The sequence below is a fragment of the Notolepis coatsorum genome, assembly GCF_963971535.1.
Source record: "Notolepis coatsorum genome assembly, chromosome: 5".
Classification (NCBI taxonomy): Eukaryota; Metazoa; Chordata; class Actinopteri; order Aulopiformes; family Paralepididae; genus Notolepis; species Notolepis coatsorum.
Window position 1 is genome coordinate 79477910 of NC_140169.1, and position 22054 is coordinate 79499963.

At 44.9% G+C, this 22054-nt stretch overlaps 1 protein-coding gene across 1 annotated transcript in view; it reads left to right on the forward strand.

Annotated features, from left to right (window-relative positions):
• The window catches only part of pinx1 (PIN2 (TERF1) interacting telomerase inhibitor 1), a 105553-nt gene that overhangs the window by 43595 nt on the left and 39904 nt on the right, over window positions 1-22054 (forward strand). The window contains exon 6 of the mRNA XM_084314570.1: window positions 6699-6781. Coding sequence (XP_084170696.1) covers window positions 6699-6781 — 83 coding nt within the window. The remainder of the gene's footprint in view (window positions 1-6698; window positions 6782-22054) is intronic.

Here is a 22054-nt window from a genome sequence, read left to right on the forward strand (position 1 = left end):
GTTAACGTTAGTTCGGCCAGATAAACAATTCAAATATACTAATTAAAATGGTTGGACCTGTGAGATTTGTACTTTGTAGGTCTGCATTTTAAATGTAAGGAGTAAAACGTATGTTTTTCTTCTCTGAAATGTAATGGAGTAAAAGTACAAAGTATACAAACCTAATAATACTTGAGTAAAGTACAAATCCCCCAAAACAGTACTTAAGTATTGTAACAAAGTACAATTACTCGAGTACTTTACACCCCCGCCTGGGAGAGTCACTCGGTGGCGTCACTCAATAGCAACTTCCTGTTTCCTGTTTGGGGCATCTGGCATGTCCATTTACGACCCTCTCCCCCAAAGAAACAACACCTCCCCAGCGCCTGCGTGACCAATTAGATGACCCAGGCAGATAACACCAGACCTCAATCTGTCCCCCAGACCCTCTGGCCCTGTCTTTGTGATCTTAATATAACCAGGACCGGAAAGCATTGTACCTGATACCGTAGATAGTTCTGGTTGGGCCTTGTATCCTCCTCACAACCTGCCATTCCGCCCAGATGCACCCCCCACCCCTCCCAACACAACCCTGCTGACCCCGTGAGAGAGGGCCTGACATGACCCCTCCCTCTGCACAGTTGCGTCGTCTCAGGATCAACGTGACGTAGTCGCTCGCATTCCTTTGTCGTCAGTCACTGGACATTCGGCCAAGAGTGTAGCTTGTCTGAGCGCCCACAGCACGCCAGGGTGCACACTGTTATGCAGGGTTCGCACAAGGTCCTTGAAGTGCTTAAAGTGCTTGATTTTTTTTTACCAAAAATTTGTCGAGGCCTGGAATTCCTTGAAAACAGCACATTTTTTAACAAGATGCTTAAAAAGTCATTGACATTCAAATCAACCATTCGCATTGAAAGTTTTGTTCATCCATGATCAAATAGTTCTGAATCAAGAATGTTTTTATTTTATTTAAAGTGTAACTAATTGTCGGAAATTGGTTTTAAGTCATAAATATTGGATCAGATTTATTTTTCAATAAAAAAATAAATAAACAGCATTTAAAAGAGAATTGTATCCTTTTAAATGCCCTTTTAAGATGAAAAATAGTGCTTGGAAAAGTACTTGAAAGTCATTGAATTTAATTTTGCAATGTCTGTGGGAACCCTGTTATGTAAGGGAAAGAGACATTTGATTAAAAAAACCACTAGCTCCTCCTACAATGAAAACCAGCTAGCATTGTGTCCTTTCCCTGAACCAGTAACCATGTGAGGATACATAACATAACCCACAGCTCTGCTGCTCAAGTCACCTGCCCCTCCCTGTAAGGCGTTCCTTGCTAATCCACATGAGTCCCTGGACCCACTACCACCATCACCGGCGCTGTGTGATGGACAGGTGAGGCTAACAACCGGCAGAACCAGACACGATTGTTGGACCCCCAGGGGCCTCGAGTGTTGTCATGCCATCGCAGGGACGCTGGACACTGCTAATTACCACATGTATGAAACATGAGAGCTCAATGCTCCCATCTGCCTTGGGTGGGCTGGCTTGACTCAAAACTGTCTCTACGCTGACGGCCTCTACGGTCTTGTCACAGTGGTTAGGAAACGCCTACAGAGCTATATGATCACCTCTCCTTGACCTCGCCTATCCAGTCTGTGGTCTGGATCATCACGGGGCAACCAGTGACTTCACCAAGCAACCCGCGCCTCGCCACGCGCCTTTGCATGCCACTGATCACTGCTCCCCTGTGTTGCTGTCGCCAGGTTAAGGCAGAGTAATGGATTTAGCGTCGCTAAGCTGTTTACATGAGAAGTTGAAAAGGTGACTTGTCAGGTGATTCTTATGTAGCTCTGTATCTGCACATGCAAGCAGAGGGCATTCATCGTATTACGCTTTTGTGAAGAGTGAAGAGGTGATGTCTTGGATTATCTATTCTAGAGGCCTCATCCTTTCATACCAATGACCTAGCCTAGAGTGTGAACTTTGACATTGAAATATTGTCTCAATCTAGGCGGCTGGGTGGCGCAGCGGTCTTAAGCGCTCGTCACCAACGCGTGAGACACCGGTATCGAATCCGGCTGTCAGCGTTGCCGCCGGCTTGGGCCGGCCGTCATACTGACTCAATTGGCAGAGTCAGCGGGAGGGGAGTCGATGGGTGGTAATCTGGTCGTTGTAAACAGCGACTCCTACAGGTCGCTCAGTGCCTGCACAGCAAGGACAGGAAATGTCGAGGGTAGTGTGAGCCTCCCACACGTTACACCTCGCCAATGAGAGTCCGCACTGGCAGGTGAAAAGAAGTGGCTGGCTGACTCTGCATGTATCGGAGGGGATTCTTCAACCCTCCCTACGACCGACCAGTGGGGGGCACATGCGAGCAACGATCAAGACGGGAGGGGGGAATTGGCACGACTAAATTGGGATGGGAGAAAAACAGAAAAAGGAGAAAAAGTGGATTAAAAAAAAAAAGAAATATTGTCTCAATCTGTTGTGGATGATTTGCATTCCCCAATCTCTAAATTTCCACTTTCGAAAATGTTATTTTGATTTAGAAGTGGAGTCAAATTTGATATGCAATTTGGAGCAGTATCTTCTTCATGGTTGTGAAATGTGCCGGCCGTCATCATGGCACCAAAAGGAAAGCCTCCAGGCCCCTCCTCTCCCTCTCTCTCTCTCCAACCTCCTTTATTTTTTTTATTGATGTCCTGTTCCTGTTCAGGCTCGGTCTCTTACTGCCAGCGCTGACGATTGATGGCCTTCGTTTGTAAGGGAAAGGCACCAGCATCTCTGCTGCGCTCAGGCCTGTGCCCACAGCGTAAACCAGTAACCCAGTTTTAATTGTCTCCCCCATCCATCACCTGTTGGAGCCGCGAGAGGCGGTTGATGCTAAATGTAACTACAGCATTCCATGCAAGGCGCTGCTGTGTGGCGCTGGCTTCACCACACCTTGACGTTCTGTATTTCAGCCAATGTGTCTGCTTTTTTTGGGGGTGGATAATTCTAGACCAGGCTTCACTAATTTGCAATAGAGAGTAATCATAATGTTGAGTTTTTTTTAACGGGTGCAGCTTCGACTGTGCTGGCTCTGAGCTGAGGCCCCCAGACCAATCGCATGCGTTATTTAAATTACTTCACGCATCTCAGCCGATCAAATCAATCGTTTACAGTGCGCAGAAGAGAACTAGATAGTTGGGAGAGAGAAAGCAAGAGAAACAAAAGCGGGAGCAAGAAAAGGGATGAGAAAGTAGACAAAAATAAGAAAAGTAGGCACCCAAAATCGGGAGTTGGGAGGATGAATGGACAGACCAATATGTCTTTATCCAGTTAACATGCAACGGCCCCATATACGGGCCCTCTTTAGGACGATATTCCCACCGGCGCGACATGGCACTTTGTGAGCGTCTGCCGGCTCGGGTCTGCATTTATAAAACATATAATAGATGGAATTAAAGCCCTATTTGTTGCCGTTCAAATGCCACCTCACCCAAGCAAATCCGTTCAGTGGTTCTCGAGTTACATGCCGATATGTCAGGTGTGCGACTTTGTACATGAGTGTCAGATTACCACCCCTGACTCCCGAGGCTCTGGAACTGTCAATCATTTGCCGATTGCGAACATTATTGGACAGGGTTGTAGCCAATGTGTGTAGCTTTCCAATGATACCCCTCCTGGGGTTGTGTGAATCAGGGATCTAGGTGAATATTTACGAGCGAAAACTGGAAGTGAAAAATACATGGAATGCATTGCTGTCAATGAGGAAATGGATTACTGGAGAACTTTTCTTTTTGTACAGTTCTAAATCACCCATTTCTAAACGGATCTTTTTTTTTTTATCCACTTTGTCTCCCATTTTCTATATTTTCTCCCATCCCAATTTTCGTATCATCCAATTCAACCCTCCCCTGTCACGGACGCTGTTTCTTGCCTCCCACAAGCCGGCTGCAATGTGGACTAAGTCATACATAGCACAAGTCCCCTCCGGTACTTGAGGTAACAGCAGTCGCATCTTTTCACCTGCGCAGCTCGATCTCTCAGTGGCGGGGAGTAACGCGTGGGAGGCTCACGCTGCCCCCGACACTTCCTGATTCTACTGCGCAGGCGCACCAACCGACCTGTAGGAGTCGCTGTCCACAACGCCCGATCCCCACCCATCAGTTTCCCACCCCCTAATACGGCCAATGTGTATTAGTACGGACGACCAGCTAAACTGAAAGCAAATGTGGAGCACTGGGCTCGAACTGACGAGCCCAACGTCTCCAGCATTTCGTGGCGAGCGCCTTGCCCACTACACCACGTAGCCGCCCCCCCCCCATTTCTGAACGGATCTTTATAACAATTGGACATGTACTACATAAGAGTTATGGATTTCCCAGCTTATACCAATTTCTTTTCGATATAATTTTTGGTGATATTGCAACTACTACAGAAAAACTTGAGTTTTTGTGTACGAGTACACAAGTACACGTACAACTCAAGTTCAGCCCTATGATACTCTGTTTCATTAGCACTCAAAGTGATTTTTCTTTATTGTGTAAGAAACTTCTGAATGTTATCTTTCAAAAGAGACCAGGCTCATGCATGTGCTATAAGTATAAAGATAAGCTTTGCAAAAGAAAAAGCACTCCTCGCCAAACCAGTCTGCCTTGTATGAACTGAAACCAATTATAAAAAGCGACCATGTGAAGCGCCACTATGAAACAAAGCACAGATGTTTTGAGCAAACGTACCCACAGAAGTCAGAAGTGAGGAGACGGAAAATAAACTCTGAGCCCAGTACGATCGATCCACCAGAATCTTCTCCCATTCATTCGCGGCCTGGCAACGTGCAAACGAATGTCCAAAAGTAGCATGGATTCTGTCATTCTGGGACAACATACCGGTAAGCACTTCTTCAAAAAGTGGCACTAAAAAAAAAATTATAATAATGTAGTCAGAAAATGCTACTTTTCCTTTACTTGAAATGAGAAACCCATTGTGACACTTGTATTTATGATTAGGCTAATTAATATTGTTTTGATAGTCATACAACAACTACAATATAGGCTCCTGAATCATAGCGCTGGGTAAGGAATTTGACTAGACCCTTTTTGAATTTTAATTGAATTCCCCTGTTTTATTAATCATTGTTAATCATTACCTTTTAAATGATATCGCACTACATAATCCTTACATTGAGTAAAAAATATGTATCTGCAAATTGCATTACAATTATTTTATGTGGCATTCCCCAATCCCCTGTTAGTCAGCCTTTGGACTAATATAGCGTACAATCTACTTTCAACTCATAATTACATACTGCAGAGCGTTGCATGTGTCAATGCGTCTTTGATCTTTTACCCTCTACCTCTGTCATTAATCTGTTACCTGTCAGATTAGGGGATTTGCCCGTTTAGAGTCACCGTTAGTTCGCTAATCTGGTTCGTCTACTCCAGTTGTCTGGCGCTGGCACTGGTTGCCATCTCGACGGTGACCTTTGGATACCAGCAGGTATTCCACAACACTTCCTAGTACTGCATGTTAGCAGTACCCCCTCCCCTCCCCCCATCCTGCCTCATGGCATCCAGCCACCTTGGAACACTGGAAAGGAAAAATAAGCCTAAGCTCCTTTTTTATCTCAACATTGTTGTTTGCACTTTCACCTGAAGGCCTCCGCCTGGGAATTTTGACAGGTACTTCCTCGGCCAAACAGCCGAAAGGTCATGTTGGGCAAAACATTACCTTCGCCCCCTAAGATCAATAGTCTGTACACATACACCACCACACTGTTTACTTAGCCTTAAACACCAGTTTAGTTCTGCTCCTTAGACTCCTTTAGACGTTCGCTGTGACTTTGAAAGCAAAGAGGAGGAGGAGGGGGGGGGGAGACAGAGGTTTTAAAGCAATAAATAACCAAATGTTATCAGGGCCCTGCTGAAGGAAGAGGATGCAGCTGTAGGAACAGGACTCTGGGCCCTGAGACGGACCACTCTGTGCTCCAGGAGTCTTTGAGGCCTGGTTTTGAAAATGCGGTGTCCGGAGGCGTGGCGTGGCAGACTCTTGCCTTTGGTTTATTTTTCTTTACCGTTTTATCCCTGAAGCTTTAAACCCACGCAAAAACCAGCCCTTTCTTTTGCTCCCGAGACATTTTCCACCCTCAGCCCTCCCCCGTCTATCTCTAAACATCGTCTAATGTAAGTTCAAGACACTGTCAGATGTTGTCAAGGTTCATCAAATTAATGATTTAAAGCGACTATGTGGACATTTTCGATTAATGAATCATATTAAGTTCTAGAGCGCGTACGGAACAAATTACGACCACCGGCGCTTCGACACACCGCTGTCGCTGCTGTTGCCTCAAAGGGGTCTGGTGGTGCGACCGGCTTGGTGAGACTTCTGGTCATACCAGACGTGTGCCTATAATGAGCAAGATGTGGTTCTTTGCCCCTGGAACATGGGGTGTTTTCTGCAACAATGGAAAACAATCACACAGCCACCTCGACAAACCAAGAAACAAAGAATTTCCTCTGCAATGAAAAACCCATATTTGCTTATTATTAAAAAAAACATTAGACAAGTTAGACCTGAAGTCAATCAACTACCAAATGGAACTTTTTCTCCATTCCTGTTCCTTTTTTATTTTTATTTTTACAGGTACAATATATATATATATATATATATATATATATATATATATATATATATATATTTTTTAAGCCACTTTTTTTCTTCCATCTGTCTAGGAAAGGACTTGTCCAACCGCAGTGAAACCGACCTAAACTGCATCTTCGGCAAGAGGGGGAAGCGCTCCAAAGACCAAAAGGAGGTAAGAGATGAAGCCACGACACGCAATTCACAACTTTCCAGCTAAACGACCGACTTATTCCACGTGTGTGTGGCTGAGTCTACACAGTGCTAAACGACCAGCTTATTCCACGTGTGTGTGGCTGAGTCTACACAGTGCTAAACGACCAGCTTATTCCACGTGTGTGGCTGAGTCTACACAGTGCTAAACGACCAGCTTATTCCACGTGTGTGTGGCTGAGTCTACACAGTGCTAAACGACCAGCTTATTCCACGTGTGTGTGGCTGAGTCTACACAGTGCTAAACGACCAGCTTATTCCACGTGTGTGTGGCTGAGTCTACACAGTGCTAAACGACCGACTTATTCCACGTGTGTGTGGCTGAGTCTACACAGTGCTAAACGACCAGCTTATTCCACGTGTGTGTGGCTGAGTCTACACAGTGCTAAACGACCAGCTTATTCCACGTGTGTGTGGCTGAGTCTACACAGTCCGCGTTACAACTTATTGTCACGTGTGTTGAAACGGTTAGTTATTCAGAGCTCATTGAGAGATGCATCAACTTCTAGATGTGGACGTTGTCTCTCTATTTAGAGGCAAAGCACCGCTCTAACCTCTTATCCATCGGGAAGCATCGGGCTGGTTTTGCATAAAATGCCTGTCGATTGCATACCCAAAGTCATTTAAGATTTATTCTTGAACCACTTATAGCACATGCACGAGTCTGGTCTCTTTTGAAAGGAAACGTTCATAATTCATAATACAACAGGAATAATCACTCTGAGTGCTAATGTAATGGAGTTACAGAGGTTTGAACACACTGAAATAAAAGTTTAGTTTACTTACCTCTGAATTAGTTTGCAAACGGATGCCTGCAAAAGTGTTCCAGCTGAGAGGTATGAGCTGGAAAACACAACGGGTCCATAGCCTGAAGTCTTATCTAGTACTACAGGTCCAAAGTTGATAACAATCCCACGGAAAATTTGTGTGTTACACATGTTTTTCTCATGTTTATCGGTATTCATTTGGTATGCTTATCCAAAATGGCCGTCCGGTCCAATACATTTCGACGCGCGAGCGAGTAATTCTCCTTTCTTCATCTTCTTCTCGTCCTTTATTGTAGTAACCATCCCTCATGTAAAATACCATCAGCTCCAGAATTTCATTGGCTAAAGAAAAACTGTCAACATTTTCACCGTCAGAGGGGAACCCGGAAGTTGTCACCACGCTCGTTGGTTGTTTGGTCTTGTAACCCGGCCATTTTAGCTTTCAAACAATGTGTTGGTTGATCAACAATAGCACAGCCTGAAGCTGACGGACGAGGTCAAAGTGCCGCGACGTGTCCGATGATTAACAGGCTAACTGCTAATATCACAAATTCACTCATTAATTTTGTCATTCATTCATTCATCCACTCACATTTAGCCACTCTGCCCCTAGTGGTGGTTCAACAGCATGGCACTTTGTGTAAGACCAGCTCATTCTATACTTGACAAGTCGACAACAACAATCACTATGCGCCACACTTGCAGGCCGTGCCGACACAGAGCACCCACCCAGAGCTAACCATCTCAACACCACAGAGCAGAGTACCCAGAGCTAACCATCTCAACACCACAGAGCAGAGCACCCACCCAGAGCTAACCATCTCAACCCCACAGAGCAGTGAGAGCACCCACCCAGAGCTAACCATCTCAACACCACAGAGCAGAGCACCCAGAGCTAACCATCTCAACACCACAGAGCAGAGCACCCAGAGCTAACCATCTCAACACCACAGAGCACCCACCCAGAGCTAACCATCTCAACACCACAGAGCAGAGCACCCACCCAGAGCTAACCATCTCAACACCACAGAGCAGAGCAGAGCACCCACTCAGAGCTAACCATCTCAACCCCACAGAGCAGAGCACCCACCCAGAGCTAACCATCTCAACACCACAGAGCAGAGCACCCACCCAGAGCTAACCATCTCAACACCACAGAGCAGTGAGAGCACCCACCCAGAGCTAACCATCTCAACACCACAGAGCAGAGAGAGCACCCACCCAGAGCTAACCATCAACACCACAGAGCAGTGAGAGCACCCACCCAGAGCTAACCATCTCAACAACACAGAGCAGTGAGAGCACCCACCCAGAGCTAACCATCAACACCACAGAGCAGTGAGAGCACCCACCCAGAGCTAACCATCTCAACCCCACAGAGCAGAGCACCCACCCAGAGCTAACCATCTCAACACCACAGAGCAGTGAGAGCACCCACCCAGAGCTAACCATCTCAACACCACAGAGCAGAGAGAGCACCCACCCAGAGCTAACCATCTCAACACCACAGAGCAGTGAGAGCACCCACCCAGAGCTAACCATCTCAACAACACAGAGCAGTGAGAGCACCCACCCAGAGCTAACAATCTCAACACCACAGAGCAGTGAGAGCACCCACCCAGAGCTAACCATCTCAACACCACAGAGCAGTGAGAGCACCCACCCAGAGCTAACCATCAACACCACAGAGCAGTGAGAGCACCCACTCAGAGCTAACCATCTCAACACCACAGAGCAGTGAGAGCACCCACTCAGAGCTAACCATCTCAACACCAGAGCCGAGCACCCACCCAGAGCTAACCATCAACACCACAGAGCAGTGAGAGCACCCACCCAGAGCTAACCATCAACACCACAGAGCAGTGAGAGCACCCACCCAGAGCTAACCATCAACACCACAGAGCAGTGAGAGCACCCACCCAGAGATAACCATCTCAACACCACAGAGCAGTGAGAGCACCCACCCAGAGATAACCATCTCAACACCACAGAGCAGTGAGAGCACCCACCCAGAGCTAACCATCAACACCACAGAGCAGTGAGAGCACCCACCCAGAGCTAACCATCTCAACACCACAGAGCAGTGAGAGCACCCACCCAGAGCTAACCATCAACACCACAGAGCAGTGAGAGCACCCACCCAGAGCTAACCATCAACACCACAGAGCAGTGAGAGCACCCACCCTGAGCTAACCATCTCAACCCCACAGAGCAGTGAGAGCACCCACCCAGAGCTAACCATCAACACCACAGAGCAGTGAGAGCACCCACCCAGAGCTAACCATCTCAACAACAGAGCAGTGAGAGCACCCACCCAGAGCTAACCATCAACACCACAGAGCAGAGCACCCACTCAGAGCTAATAGTGTTGTCAAAAATATCGATTTTTCTATGCATATCGATTCTGAATATTTAAAACAGTTTCAATGCTCATTTCCCGCAATATCGATATTTAAGTATTCATAAAAAAAAATCTTAATAATTTTTTGTAAGGAAGTTGCATTGTTCATTTCAATACCTGTAATAGTACAGTAGTACACACACACACATGTGCATTCAGTTATGTTGGAATATGACTGTAATACAAAGTTCAGTTTGTCAGGTACATGCAACACAGATTACAGTGTTTACATCTGTCTGCTTGAGAAAATACCATGTTCTGCAATAAAAATGATTGAAGTGAGATGAACAGGCTGAACTTTATTTTATTAGATAAAACATGTTGACAAAGTTTTATTTGCAGTTGAAAAAGGGTAATAAATTAAATTTGATAAAAAAATAAATAAAAAAAAATATGTTATGATCATATGGGAATAACGGCGCTATAAGTAACGGCGTTACTAACGGCGTTAGTTTTTTCAGTAACGAGTAATCTAACGGATTACTCTTCCAATCTCAATAACGCCGTTACCGTTACTGCAAATAAACTATGAATTAACCTGTTTCTTTCATCAGACAGATATCTGCGCTGAGAGGCAATATGTTCTTCCTTGTTTAGTGGGCAAATTCTCCGCTCATCTCCTCTGCAAGCACTGCTCCACTGTCTGTGTCTGTCTACTCTGGTCCAATCACATTCAGCGTCCCATCAGCGTCCCCCCCCCCCCCCCCCCACCCACAGTCTGCGAAAATCAGAGCAGAGTAGGGCGGGTCCCAGTCAGAGCGAGTTGACAGCGCATCTACAGTAGTAGTCTAATCTGCAGGTACTGTAGCTAGTAACCTCATTCCCAGTTTTATCCCTGTGAGATAAATGTAGCTAGTAGCCTAGTTTCGCCAGCAGTCAGTTAGTAGAAAAATGTGGCATGTTCAAAGAAAGTAAAAGAAAAGTCGACAGTGAAAATCGCTGCAATTCAAAGGTGCATGGACTGAAAAATATGCGTGCATCCTCCCAGCACCAAGAAACGGTAGCTCTTGTGTAGAGTGGCAATTTGAAACGCCACTATGAAACAAAACAGTTATTTTGATGCAGCCTTTCCTCAGAATTCAGTGCTAAGAACCACAAAAATAAATGGAATGAAATCATATCAAGCTGCAAGCAGAATTATTGTTAAATCTATGTCACAACGAGAAAAAGCAACAAAGTCCTCACTCAGTGGCATGGGTGTTGGCTAAACACAAGAAGCCATTCTCTGATGCATAAATAATAAAATAATGTATGACTGAAGTGATGGATACCATGTTTGAAGGCAAACAAAAGCAAATATTCCTCAGATAGCACAGCAACCAGAATAACTGAAATACTGGCTGATGATTTGATTAAACAGCTTTGTGATAGAATTAAAAAAAATGCACAGTGCATTTCCATAGCTGTGGATGAGTCCACTGACACCACTGAGAATGCTCAGTTGCTGGTGTTTGTGAGGTTTTAGTGAGTTTGTGAGAAGATTGGATCAGTTGTACTTTTTTTTTGAATACTTTAAACCCTTTTTTTGTGGAATATTTGATGCGGCCCAGCCTCACCCAGACTCTACCTCCAGCGGCCCCCAAGTAAATTGAGTTTGAGACCCCTGGTTTAGAATGATTTGATTAGATTCTTATATCTGTATGTTGTGTATGTCATAAATGTCTGAATTGAAAATGGGGGACCCTGATGTAAACAAGACGAAAGTCTTTCTCTGATCTGCATCCCCTTAACAATTGTGTGTATTGAGCCGTACTGCTGTACCCATTCTGCAATCTGTTAATTAAAATGTTCAATCAATCAGTATATATTTGTTATTTATTTTTGGTATAGTGCTTAACAAGCATAATTTAATGTTGCCCAGTTGTGGCCTGTTGAGGGGCAATACATATCAAAAGTTCCAAAACAGTCTTTGTCTGGTCTGCATCCCCTTAACAATTGTGTTTGTGTGTATTGAGCAGTACTGTACTGTACCCATTCTGCAATCTGTTAATACAATTTGCAATCAATCTGTTATGCTTAACACGCAGTACTATTAACTTTACTTAATTTCTAAGATTATATCATTTAGTTATTTTTAAATGTGTGATCTAAAGATAAACAAAGGTGTTATATTTATCTTCTCTTATAGTACCAGAGAGAAGCTGAGGAGAATCAACCAGCAACAAAAGCAAAATTTATTAAAAAAAAAAAAAATATTTATCTTTATTAATTTTTTTACATTTTATGATTGAACCTTTTTCCCCGTGGTATCGAAAATGGTATTGAATATCGATACTTTTCAAGGTATCGTATCGAAGTTAGAAATTCCAGTATCGTGACAACACTAAGAGCTAACCATCTCAACACCACAGAGCTATCTCAACACCATGGTATGAAAGCTCCTGGTAGAAAATCTTTACATTCTGTAGAACACCATTACATTTTACTGACTCGCTATTGCCTAGTTTTGTGTTGAAGGTTTATATCCAATACAAATAGATTACTTTAGCATGCAAACAAAACGTAAGGTTATGTATATAACCAAGTTCTGTGAGTTATGGTGCGCTCAGCACCAGTTTCACTGTACTTCACTTCGTGCACGAGCACTGAATAAAAAATTCCACCATGTACCTTTACATCCCAACATTCGTCTGGCCACACCCCCATCCGCTTTACCTTCATAAGCAGGTGTGTGGTCACCTACTCGCCTCCTTCCCAAACTTTCACCATAAGGCGAGATCAAGGGCCGCAGCGGCGTCCTGTTGCTGAGCGCACCATAACTCACAGAACTGGGTTATATACATAACCTTACGTTCTGTTTTGTTATGGCTTCGCTCAGCACCAGTTGCACAACAGGAGCTGAGCGGGAGCCATAGCCCGACAAATGTACCCCGCTGAGGCCCCCCACAACCATCAGATCGGGGAGGACCGAGCCCCCCGACCCTCCCTAATGGAGGATACCCTCCCTATTGGAGGCTTACAGGAGGGAGACGGATCCGACCGTGCGAAGAGGAACTCAAGCAACTCAACGCACAGGGTGAGCAGACCGTGGCTTGACCCCACGACTACACACACGCACAACCCGCATGCCACCAGGGAACGAACGGAAGGAACAAACCTCGTTACTGCCCCCAAAATCACGGGGTCAAGAGCAAACCCAACCCTGTGGCAAGGCCGTAGCAGCGGAGCGCGAAGGAAGACCCAGACCCACTGAAGGGACTGGATCCCCTGGAAAAAGGGGGCCCGGAGAGGTCAATGACGCCAGGCATCAAGACCCCACCAGGTGGTCACTTAGTGACACCGCCCCCCACATCGCCAGCGTATTCGGATAAGGCCCCTCCAAGAGCGGGCCCTTTCCCCCCAATAGCACACCGCCTGGCACACTGACCCTGCAGAACAGGCAGTCAGCATGGCTGTAAGCACTCAAAAAGGTTAACCAACGGAAGCAAGCAGCGCACCGGGGAAACCAGGCAGCAGGCTGTAACTTGAGCCTGGAGCACTGCGGACGAGACAGGCGCCAAAGGAGTCAGCTGAAAACAGCCCCCCCGGCGGAAGGGGCGTATGCTGGCGTTGTTGATCACCATGAGAAAGCCTCTATTAAAAAAAACCCACCCAGAGGGGTTGAGGCAGAGAAGGCTGACATGATTGGCAGACGTCATGAACGTGCAGGGGCACACTCAACCGGTTAACCCGGGAGTTGACTCTGCTCCAACACACCAGGGAATCAACCACCCTCTCGGTACAGACGGTGGTTGTTCCTATAACCCCTCAAGAAAAAACTCAAACACACCTGCGGGTATACACCGGCTATACCGCAGTACAAGTGTTTCAGTTTTCAAAAAAGGGTTATTCCAGGCCTACGGGTCGACGAAACATTACTTCGGACCGGGACCGACGGCTCGGGAAGCACAGGGATACCAGAGGAGGTCCAAGACCACCCCAACAGCCCCCTCTTCGCCACACGTGAGAGAGGAGCGAAAAGAATGGAGAACCAGCCCTAAGCACACCGCACTTGGTATTCCCAGGCGGTCTCCCAACCAAGTACTAACCAGGACCGAACCTGCTTAGCTTCCGAGATCGGACGAGATCGGGCGTGTACAGGTTGGTATGGCCGTAAGCCATTACGATAGTGCAGAGTACAACATGTACCCAACAAAGGGTCTCCATAACGCCTAACCCTGTGACACCCGGGCCGACCCGGCATTTTTCCCCCCGAAAAAAGCACAAGTCCCTCAGGGTACCAGAACAGCAGATCTGCATCCCCGGCGGACAACGGGTTAACTGACCTGGACCAGCGCGACCAGACCAGTCCCGTGTCCTAACCATGCCGACATGCCCACTCCAGAAGAGGGGGTAGGTATGCGTGTCGATCTAAAACATGAAAAGAGGGCGCCACCCAGACGGTCCCATTTGGACCGCGCTCAGTGGCCCACCCCAAGGGCGTGAGACCCCTCTACCTATGTTCTGATCTATTCCGTTAACATCCCCCAGATATGAACGAGAATTCATCGAGACAACCTAGTAAACTGGCGCTCGGAAGAGACAAAACTCCATCCCAGTTGCCCTATAAAAACGCTGTTTTAACAAGCAACCAAGGCGCACTTAGCCCCTGCGTGATTCTTTAACAGAAACACACCGAGCCAGCACTATGTATGCGTCGAGACCCAAACACATCAATGGATAGTCTAGCAAGACACCAAACATTGTTCCTCCAAGTCGCCTGGGAGAACGACACAGAGCCGTCGTGCTTCATGTACCTTCCTCTTTTTATTCAAAAAAGAAAGAAACACAGACTGACATGAATCCCACGTGACGCAGCTAAGGGTAAAAATTGTTTAAATTTTTACATCCCACCACCCTCGCCATAGGGAGGAGACGGAAATCCCCAGAGAGACTTCCCACGCGAGCTGTATAGATTGAAAAGAATATATTGCAACATTGATAGAGTTGTGCCCTTCCTGATGGCTTGTCGTACAGAACTTGTAAGTCGCTTTGGATAAAAGCGTCAGCTAAATGACTAAATGTAAATGTAAATGTAATACTTGGGTCAGGGCACTCCGAGGAGGAGGCACTGAACCAATACACACTCAATAATCGGATTGAATCGAATACACACACAATAGAGCAGAACTCCTTTTTGAAGTTCCACTCACCTTGACAATCTGATGAGGAGGCTCTGAACTCTGAGGAGGCTCCCTCACAGGGAAGGAGAGTCCGAACTCACAGAAGGCCCGAGGAGGAGCTTCGTGAGGAGGAGCTCTGACAACTCCCTGAAACGGATCCATAACATGGACCTGAACAACTCACGGAAGTCTTACCAACAGAGACGCGCACAGTGACGTACTCTATGGCGGGGGGATTTCTGCTGTGCACACGCCCAATCGTCCACGGCGTGGGACCAGGAAACTCCCTCCCCCCTCTTACCCTGTAACGTGCCGAACAGCTACGTGACAGGAACCTTGAAGGACAGGAGGTTTTAACCCCTGACAATCAGAAAAGGGGAGGAAAGGATTACCAGTTCACCCCTTTACGACCCCACACCCATGATACGATGTAATGACAAATAGAGCATGACACAGTCATAGTCTGCTACATGAAGTATCTAACAGCTTCACATAGCTCATGTGCTAACCTGCTATCTGATTTTTACTAAGGAAAAAACACAGAATAGAGAGGGCCCCCTTTAAGAGCCCCGGTACCAGACTTACACATGTGCTTCTGTGGCCAAACCTAACCCAGTTGTAGATCACAAGACACACACAACCCTTCATCACAACAAAAAATGGCAAAAGTACACTCTTGCTACAGAGGAACGCCGTTTTTCATAACGAGAGAATACAGAATCCTCTTATGTATTGGCCACAGGCCTTGCTAAGCACACATAAGTGACCAAACAATCTTTTCTTTAGGAAAATATAGTTTCTCAAGCGGAAAGCACAACCCCAGCAATTAAGCCGAGGGTTACATCGTATCCCCACAAACACAGTGACACAATATATTGTAAACAACATGTCTGAGAGGAGGGTGGGGAAGCCCCAGGGAAACCGGGGGGATCACCCCTCCTTCCTTACCCTTGATACGGCCATGTTGAACAGGTAACCCTGTTAATATGTGAACACGCTGTTCATTGTCATTACAGGCTGAGAAAAGAATTCATTCCTCAATCACATGTCACTAAGCATAGCTTTATAGGTTAATTAACCCCCTTAGTTGTGAGTTCACGTTACATGAACACACATGTTCTCATCACAACTAACCAGATCATTTTTACACATGTAAACAACAACCCGATTTCTATGGAGAGAGAAGCTATACCAGTGACGAGACAATTCACACACAACACGCGTCGTATCCTCAATGTATTGCAGCAACACACGTTTTGGAAAACATCGTTATTACAAAACATTTAGAAGGGAAGGAAAGAAGAAGTGTTTAAAGTCCGGTCGGGACCTTCCTACCCTGAGCGCAGGCCAAGCGAACTGCAATCTGGCTAACGGGACACCGAAGACGAACACAGCATCTCTTGTGTCTGCGACGAGGGTAGCGTTGCTGCGCCACCCAGCCGCTACGTTTCTCCATATTGACGCAGTCCTCGCTGGCAGGGCTCCCGGTGTAGGTTCGACTAACATCCTCTGTCAAAGATGACGTCGTAGTCAGAGTGTTTAAGGCATGTTATAGTCATAGAAAACGTTCAACAGTGTAGCATTAAGCTAACAGCCGTTCGACTGATGGCAACAAGCTAACGTTTACTAGCCTGGTAAACACAGCGAGCTAACGCCGCAGCTAACAGCTGACTGGCTAACACAGTAGGCCACAACTAGCACGCCAGCTAAGCAGCTATCCCACTGATAGCAACAAGCTAACGTTTACTAGCCTGGTAACACAGCGGGCTAGCGTCGCAGCTAACAGCTGACTGGCTAACACAGTAGTCCACAAACTAGCACGCAAGCTAAGCAGCTATCACCTGAACTGTACACAACGACATAACAAGCCACACTTCAGACAGGCTGCTGTCCAAGTCCCTCCCCTAAGAGGGAAAAGAAAAAGAATGTCAGAACACAGTTTTCAACGGTGATCCAGACACACAGCGGGGCCAGCACAGTTCCCATTTCGGGCTGCAGCCGACTTTGAGCATGGAACTCCCGATAAAGAAGATCCTATGCCCACATTTCCTCGTTAGAGTATACTTTCATTTGTGAAAGATGGGGCCTGCACGGGACAGAAGCATCCGCTCGAGAATCCTGGGTTCACCAGGACCTGGTCGCGGCCCACTAGATTGACCATCATGGGCGTCAGACCAGGATCCTCCGACCGCCGTTTAAGCCGAGCAGAGGACCCCAGCCTCGAGTCTGCGTTTCGTAAATTGTCAGCTCACCCCCACAGCATCAACAACAACCAGAGCTCGGAAGCAAAACAGTACGTACCCATCCTGGAAACAACCGCTTCTCACAACAGTCGGTGCGTCCTACAGTCCAGCTGTGTGGCCGGAGGGCAACCCCATCCAGCCGCAGCAAGGAGGACTGTAGCTGGGGAGCATGTCAGCGGCGTGAGCTCCTAATACGAAAAAGCCGTTGAAGGTCGGAATGACCATCATCTTCCAGACACTCCAGTAACGAAGACAATATCGCCGTATTTTCTCAAATAGTGAGAGAGAAAATAAAGATGATGTCAACGTATCTTCCCGTTCTTTTGTTTTCCAACTTTCTTCTACTAACAACCTCGTCAAGTGGGGATCTACCGAAGGCACTTCCTTGTGGTGAAAGTGAAGAAGGAGGCGAGTAGGTGACCACACACCTGCTTATGAAGGTAAGCAGATGGGGGTGTGGCCAGACGAATGTTGGGATGTAAAGGTACATGGTGGAATTTTTTATTCAGTGCTTGTGCACGAAGTGAAGTACAGTGGTGCTGAGCGAAGCCATAACGAAACCGAACAAACTGTACTGATTTCAATCCAAGCCATATTAACGTAACACTGTACTTTACTTCATGGACATTTTCTATAAAACACAACAGATGACTAGAAACTAGAAACACTAAATTAATTATTTGGTCAAAACAACTGCAGAACAATCGACTACAAGTAATCAAAGTTGTATATATTCCTATTTTCTTTTCATTGGTCTGAGGTGAATTTGAATCACACAAACTTTGATATCGTTCAGTCAGCAATTTATTTTTAAATGACTTGCAGTTAAAAATTGGTGCAGTTGGGTAAGTGGCCGGGTTCTGCTAATCACCGACTGACCAGTGCTGCTGACACCTCATGTCATGTGACGCCTCTACCGGGCCGGGGGGGGGGGGGGGAGCAGCTCGTGGCCACTAGATTAGCCGAGCCATAGCGTGCCGCCTTAACACCACCGGCGGGTGAAAGAACCTAAATCCAGTTAAAGGATTTACACTCTTTCCTCCTCCTCTACACCCCCCCCCCCCCCCCCCCCCCATCTCTACCTGCACCCGTGTCTCTGAGCAGTGTGCCAGCGGGCACCATTACAGGCGACTCAAGAATACGGTGAGGTGTGCAGAAATGTGAAATGATGACACATCTATATAAAAAATGAAAACATACTGTGTGTATATATAGATATATATATGAGTCATTCCACGAATCCGGTAGGATTTGAGTCCCTCTGACCTTGTATTTTATCTATTGGGTCACCAAAATCTATTTTTAAAAGCTTTATATATATATATATATATATATAAATGAATGTCCCCTTTTTAATAAAATGTAAAAAAATTAAAAAACATTACATGCATTTCTTTTTATATAAGAAATTATCTTGTTTTTTCAGTTGACGCCACCTATTTTGTCCCTCATGGCCTTTGATGAAAGTGTACTTGGGATATGACTAATACAATTAGAAAAAAGTCCATACATGTTGCCATTCACATCTGTGCTTTTTTGCTAGTAAGTATTTTCTTTCGAAATAAATTCATTCTTATTCAATAAAATCACATTATTTTGTTCCGTACCTCACTAACCCCTGAACCCCATTACACAAATAATTCTTCCCCCATACAATTAATAAACTGAAAGATGGAAAACTATTATTTGCGTCATTTCATCAATATATATGATTTCTTAATCTTATGCAGGCCATGTGCTCTCCTATTATTCACCACATGTAGAGCGACGGCAATCTTGAGCAAAAAAATCACAACTCTGTTACACTCAACTCTGTTACTTGTTTGATCATAACAAGATTGTAACGGTTGTGTTTTGAACACCTTGGTTGTGAAGTTATGCAATTATTTAAATTAATTGTATTTGATCAAAACATTTTATACCACCTGGTGAATGTAATAATGTCCATGTTAAAGCTGTGTGTGTGTGTCCACGTAAGCGTGCGCATATCTTGAGTGCTTGCGTGTATGCATGTGTGTGCATTAGTGAAGTGTATCTTGTTATCCCTTTATGAAAACAGTCATCATAAGCTTATTAGAATTACATAATTGGAAAGGGTGTTATATTCTTGTCAGACAAAGTTTCTGTCAAGATTTTCACATCTCAGTTTGAAATAATGTTTGATTTAATGAAATCAATTGAAACATCTACAGATGTTTATTAGTGCCGTCTTTAAAATCTGACAACATTTACCCCTCCCTCATCGACCTTGAAGTTTCACCCTGAGACGCTTTTTATCTGGGAATAAATAGATCTTATAAGGATTTTTCTTTTTTTTTTATGAATAAAAACAACAATCCTTGAAAACGAGTGCCATTTATTCCCCACATGTTAGCTTATAACACACAACATACAGTGTCTTATTCAGACACCGTTTTCATGTTGGGCCCTGGCTATATTTTCAGAAAATTCGTCTCGGAAAAATGACGTGAAAAATGGTTTGACTTCCATTGCCGGTGGCTGGTGTGAGCTGGGTAATGTAGTTTTATGAAATTTCTACATCCCTGGTTCTCCTCTTTCTTAGGACTACAGCGATGTCAGTGCTTCTTCTCGCGCCTAAAGCCGCAGACAGCGGAAGTCGAACCATTTTTCACGTAATCTTTCAACGTAAAAAAAATGTAAATCAACTATTTATATGTTGAGCTGTATTTGTCTCAACCCCGTTACCAACCCCTGTTACACCTACATTTGTATTAATTATCTTTTTAAGTTTATGAAAAAGTTATTTAATGTTTGTTGAACTATGTCTGAAATGTTTAGAGAAATCATAGTATAGCAAAAGATACACACGTTTTTATGTAATTTTTATATTTGCAATTATTGAATTAGTGTGAGGGACATCTGATTAATAGGAAAATATTGATTTCATTAAAAGTACATTTTATAATTACATTCAGACAGATTTCATGTGTCCATAACAGGGTTGAAAATGTATAGTGCCCATATCATTAAATAATAATAGGGATTTGATGCCTGAGGTGGGAAAATTTGTTTTTCTGGAAGTTAAATACCGTAATTCCTCTAATAGTAACCGGGTCTCAAATACAAGCCGGGTCTCTATTAATGGCCGGGTGCGCTCTTGAGCTAAGCAATTATAAGCCGGCCTCCTAATACAAGCCGGGTTACTAATATACTGAGCTGCATACTGAGCTAGTTAATTGATTTCACTTTGAAAACGTTGAAATGACCAGTGACCACCTGTAATTGCACTGTTTACTATTTCATACAGTACTTGGTTTCAATAAATGAACCCAGTACATTTTACTGGGTTCAAACTGACACAAAATGTTGATTTATTCATTATGATCCGTTTGAAAATTTGAAATATAGGCCTCCCTCTTATACAGGCCTCCTAATACAAGCCTGGTACCCGCTACAGTTGAAACAAATACAAGCCGGGGTTACTATTAGAGGAATTACGGTATGTACTTAAAGTTTTGGGGTGATAAAGTAATAAATTTAGGTAAAAAGGATACAAAAAAACGTCAAAGTCCAAATTGTACTTGTCTCGTGAAATGACTCCTATATCCTATATAAGTCTTTTGGTCGTTGGTCATTCAGAACTCAGCCGTTTGGTGCTATAATGGGTGCTGCTGCGCCTTTCGTATAAAGCCAGGCAGGTGCAAGTTGTTCTTGAGACCCATAGAGGTCCCTGCAGGCGACGGGATGCTTTGGATCATTAAGCCTGTTAGTAGATTGACTTGCCATCAGCCTCCTTGAGGTATTCTTAGTTATCCCGCCTCAGCTGCCCTGTCAAGTTATATCGTTTCAATTGGAAAAAGAATCCTCTTAATATTTTCGGCCAGAATGTCAAGATGAATGAAATTATCGATTTTTAAAGAGGCCATGTTATTGAAAATGGTTTAGCCTAGTCTTTGTATGAATGACACTTTATTGTCATTATTATTGTCAAATTATGTACTAGGGCTGACCTCGACTAGTTCAATAGTGGACTAATCGATCAAAAGGAGCCGTGGTCGACTGCCGACCTTAGTCGAATGCAAAAAAAAAAATCACAAAAATGATTCTTTCCAAAAGCAAAGAGGCCTAGAAGCGTGGCTAATGGCATGCATACTAGCGAGGCTAAAGGGGTCCCCACACGGCGAGCCATTTTAGCCAGGCGACCGATTTTTTTAGAGAGCCGACCGGCAGAATTGTATCGCCTCTGTTACAAAGGGTCAGATTAAACCGAATATATATATTTATTGCCTGAGATCCCATGTATAATATTTGTATATCGTTTGATATCCCTTGTATATTCTTTGTACATATACACGGAATATCCCTTTACCTGGTACAGGACAGACCATAATATTCGTTCTCCTATTGGAAGCGATCCCCTAGGCGCCAGTGACTTACCCCTAGAGCTGACTTGAAAGCTACCGACATGACTTGTCTTAACATGCCCGCTTCTGCCCATGAATACGGCTACCGAAAGCAGAGCGGCACTATTTGTCCACCGTACGTATAAATATGACCAGCGAATACAGAACTTCCTTTTCAGTTCGCCTTCAGTTCAGTCTGGTTCAGTTACCAAGTAAAGCCTTACCCACTACGCAATGTGCGGTACAGCAGGGCTCGTATTGCCTCAGATAGAGTCTCGTGTTATCCTACTACGTTTGTTTAACGTATCGTTCGCTACTTACTAGTAAAAGCCTTCATTACGAGTCAAAGACCACGTGA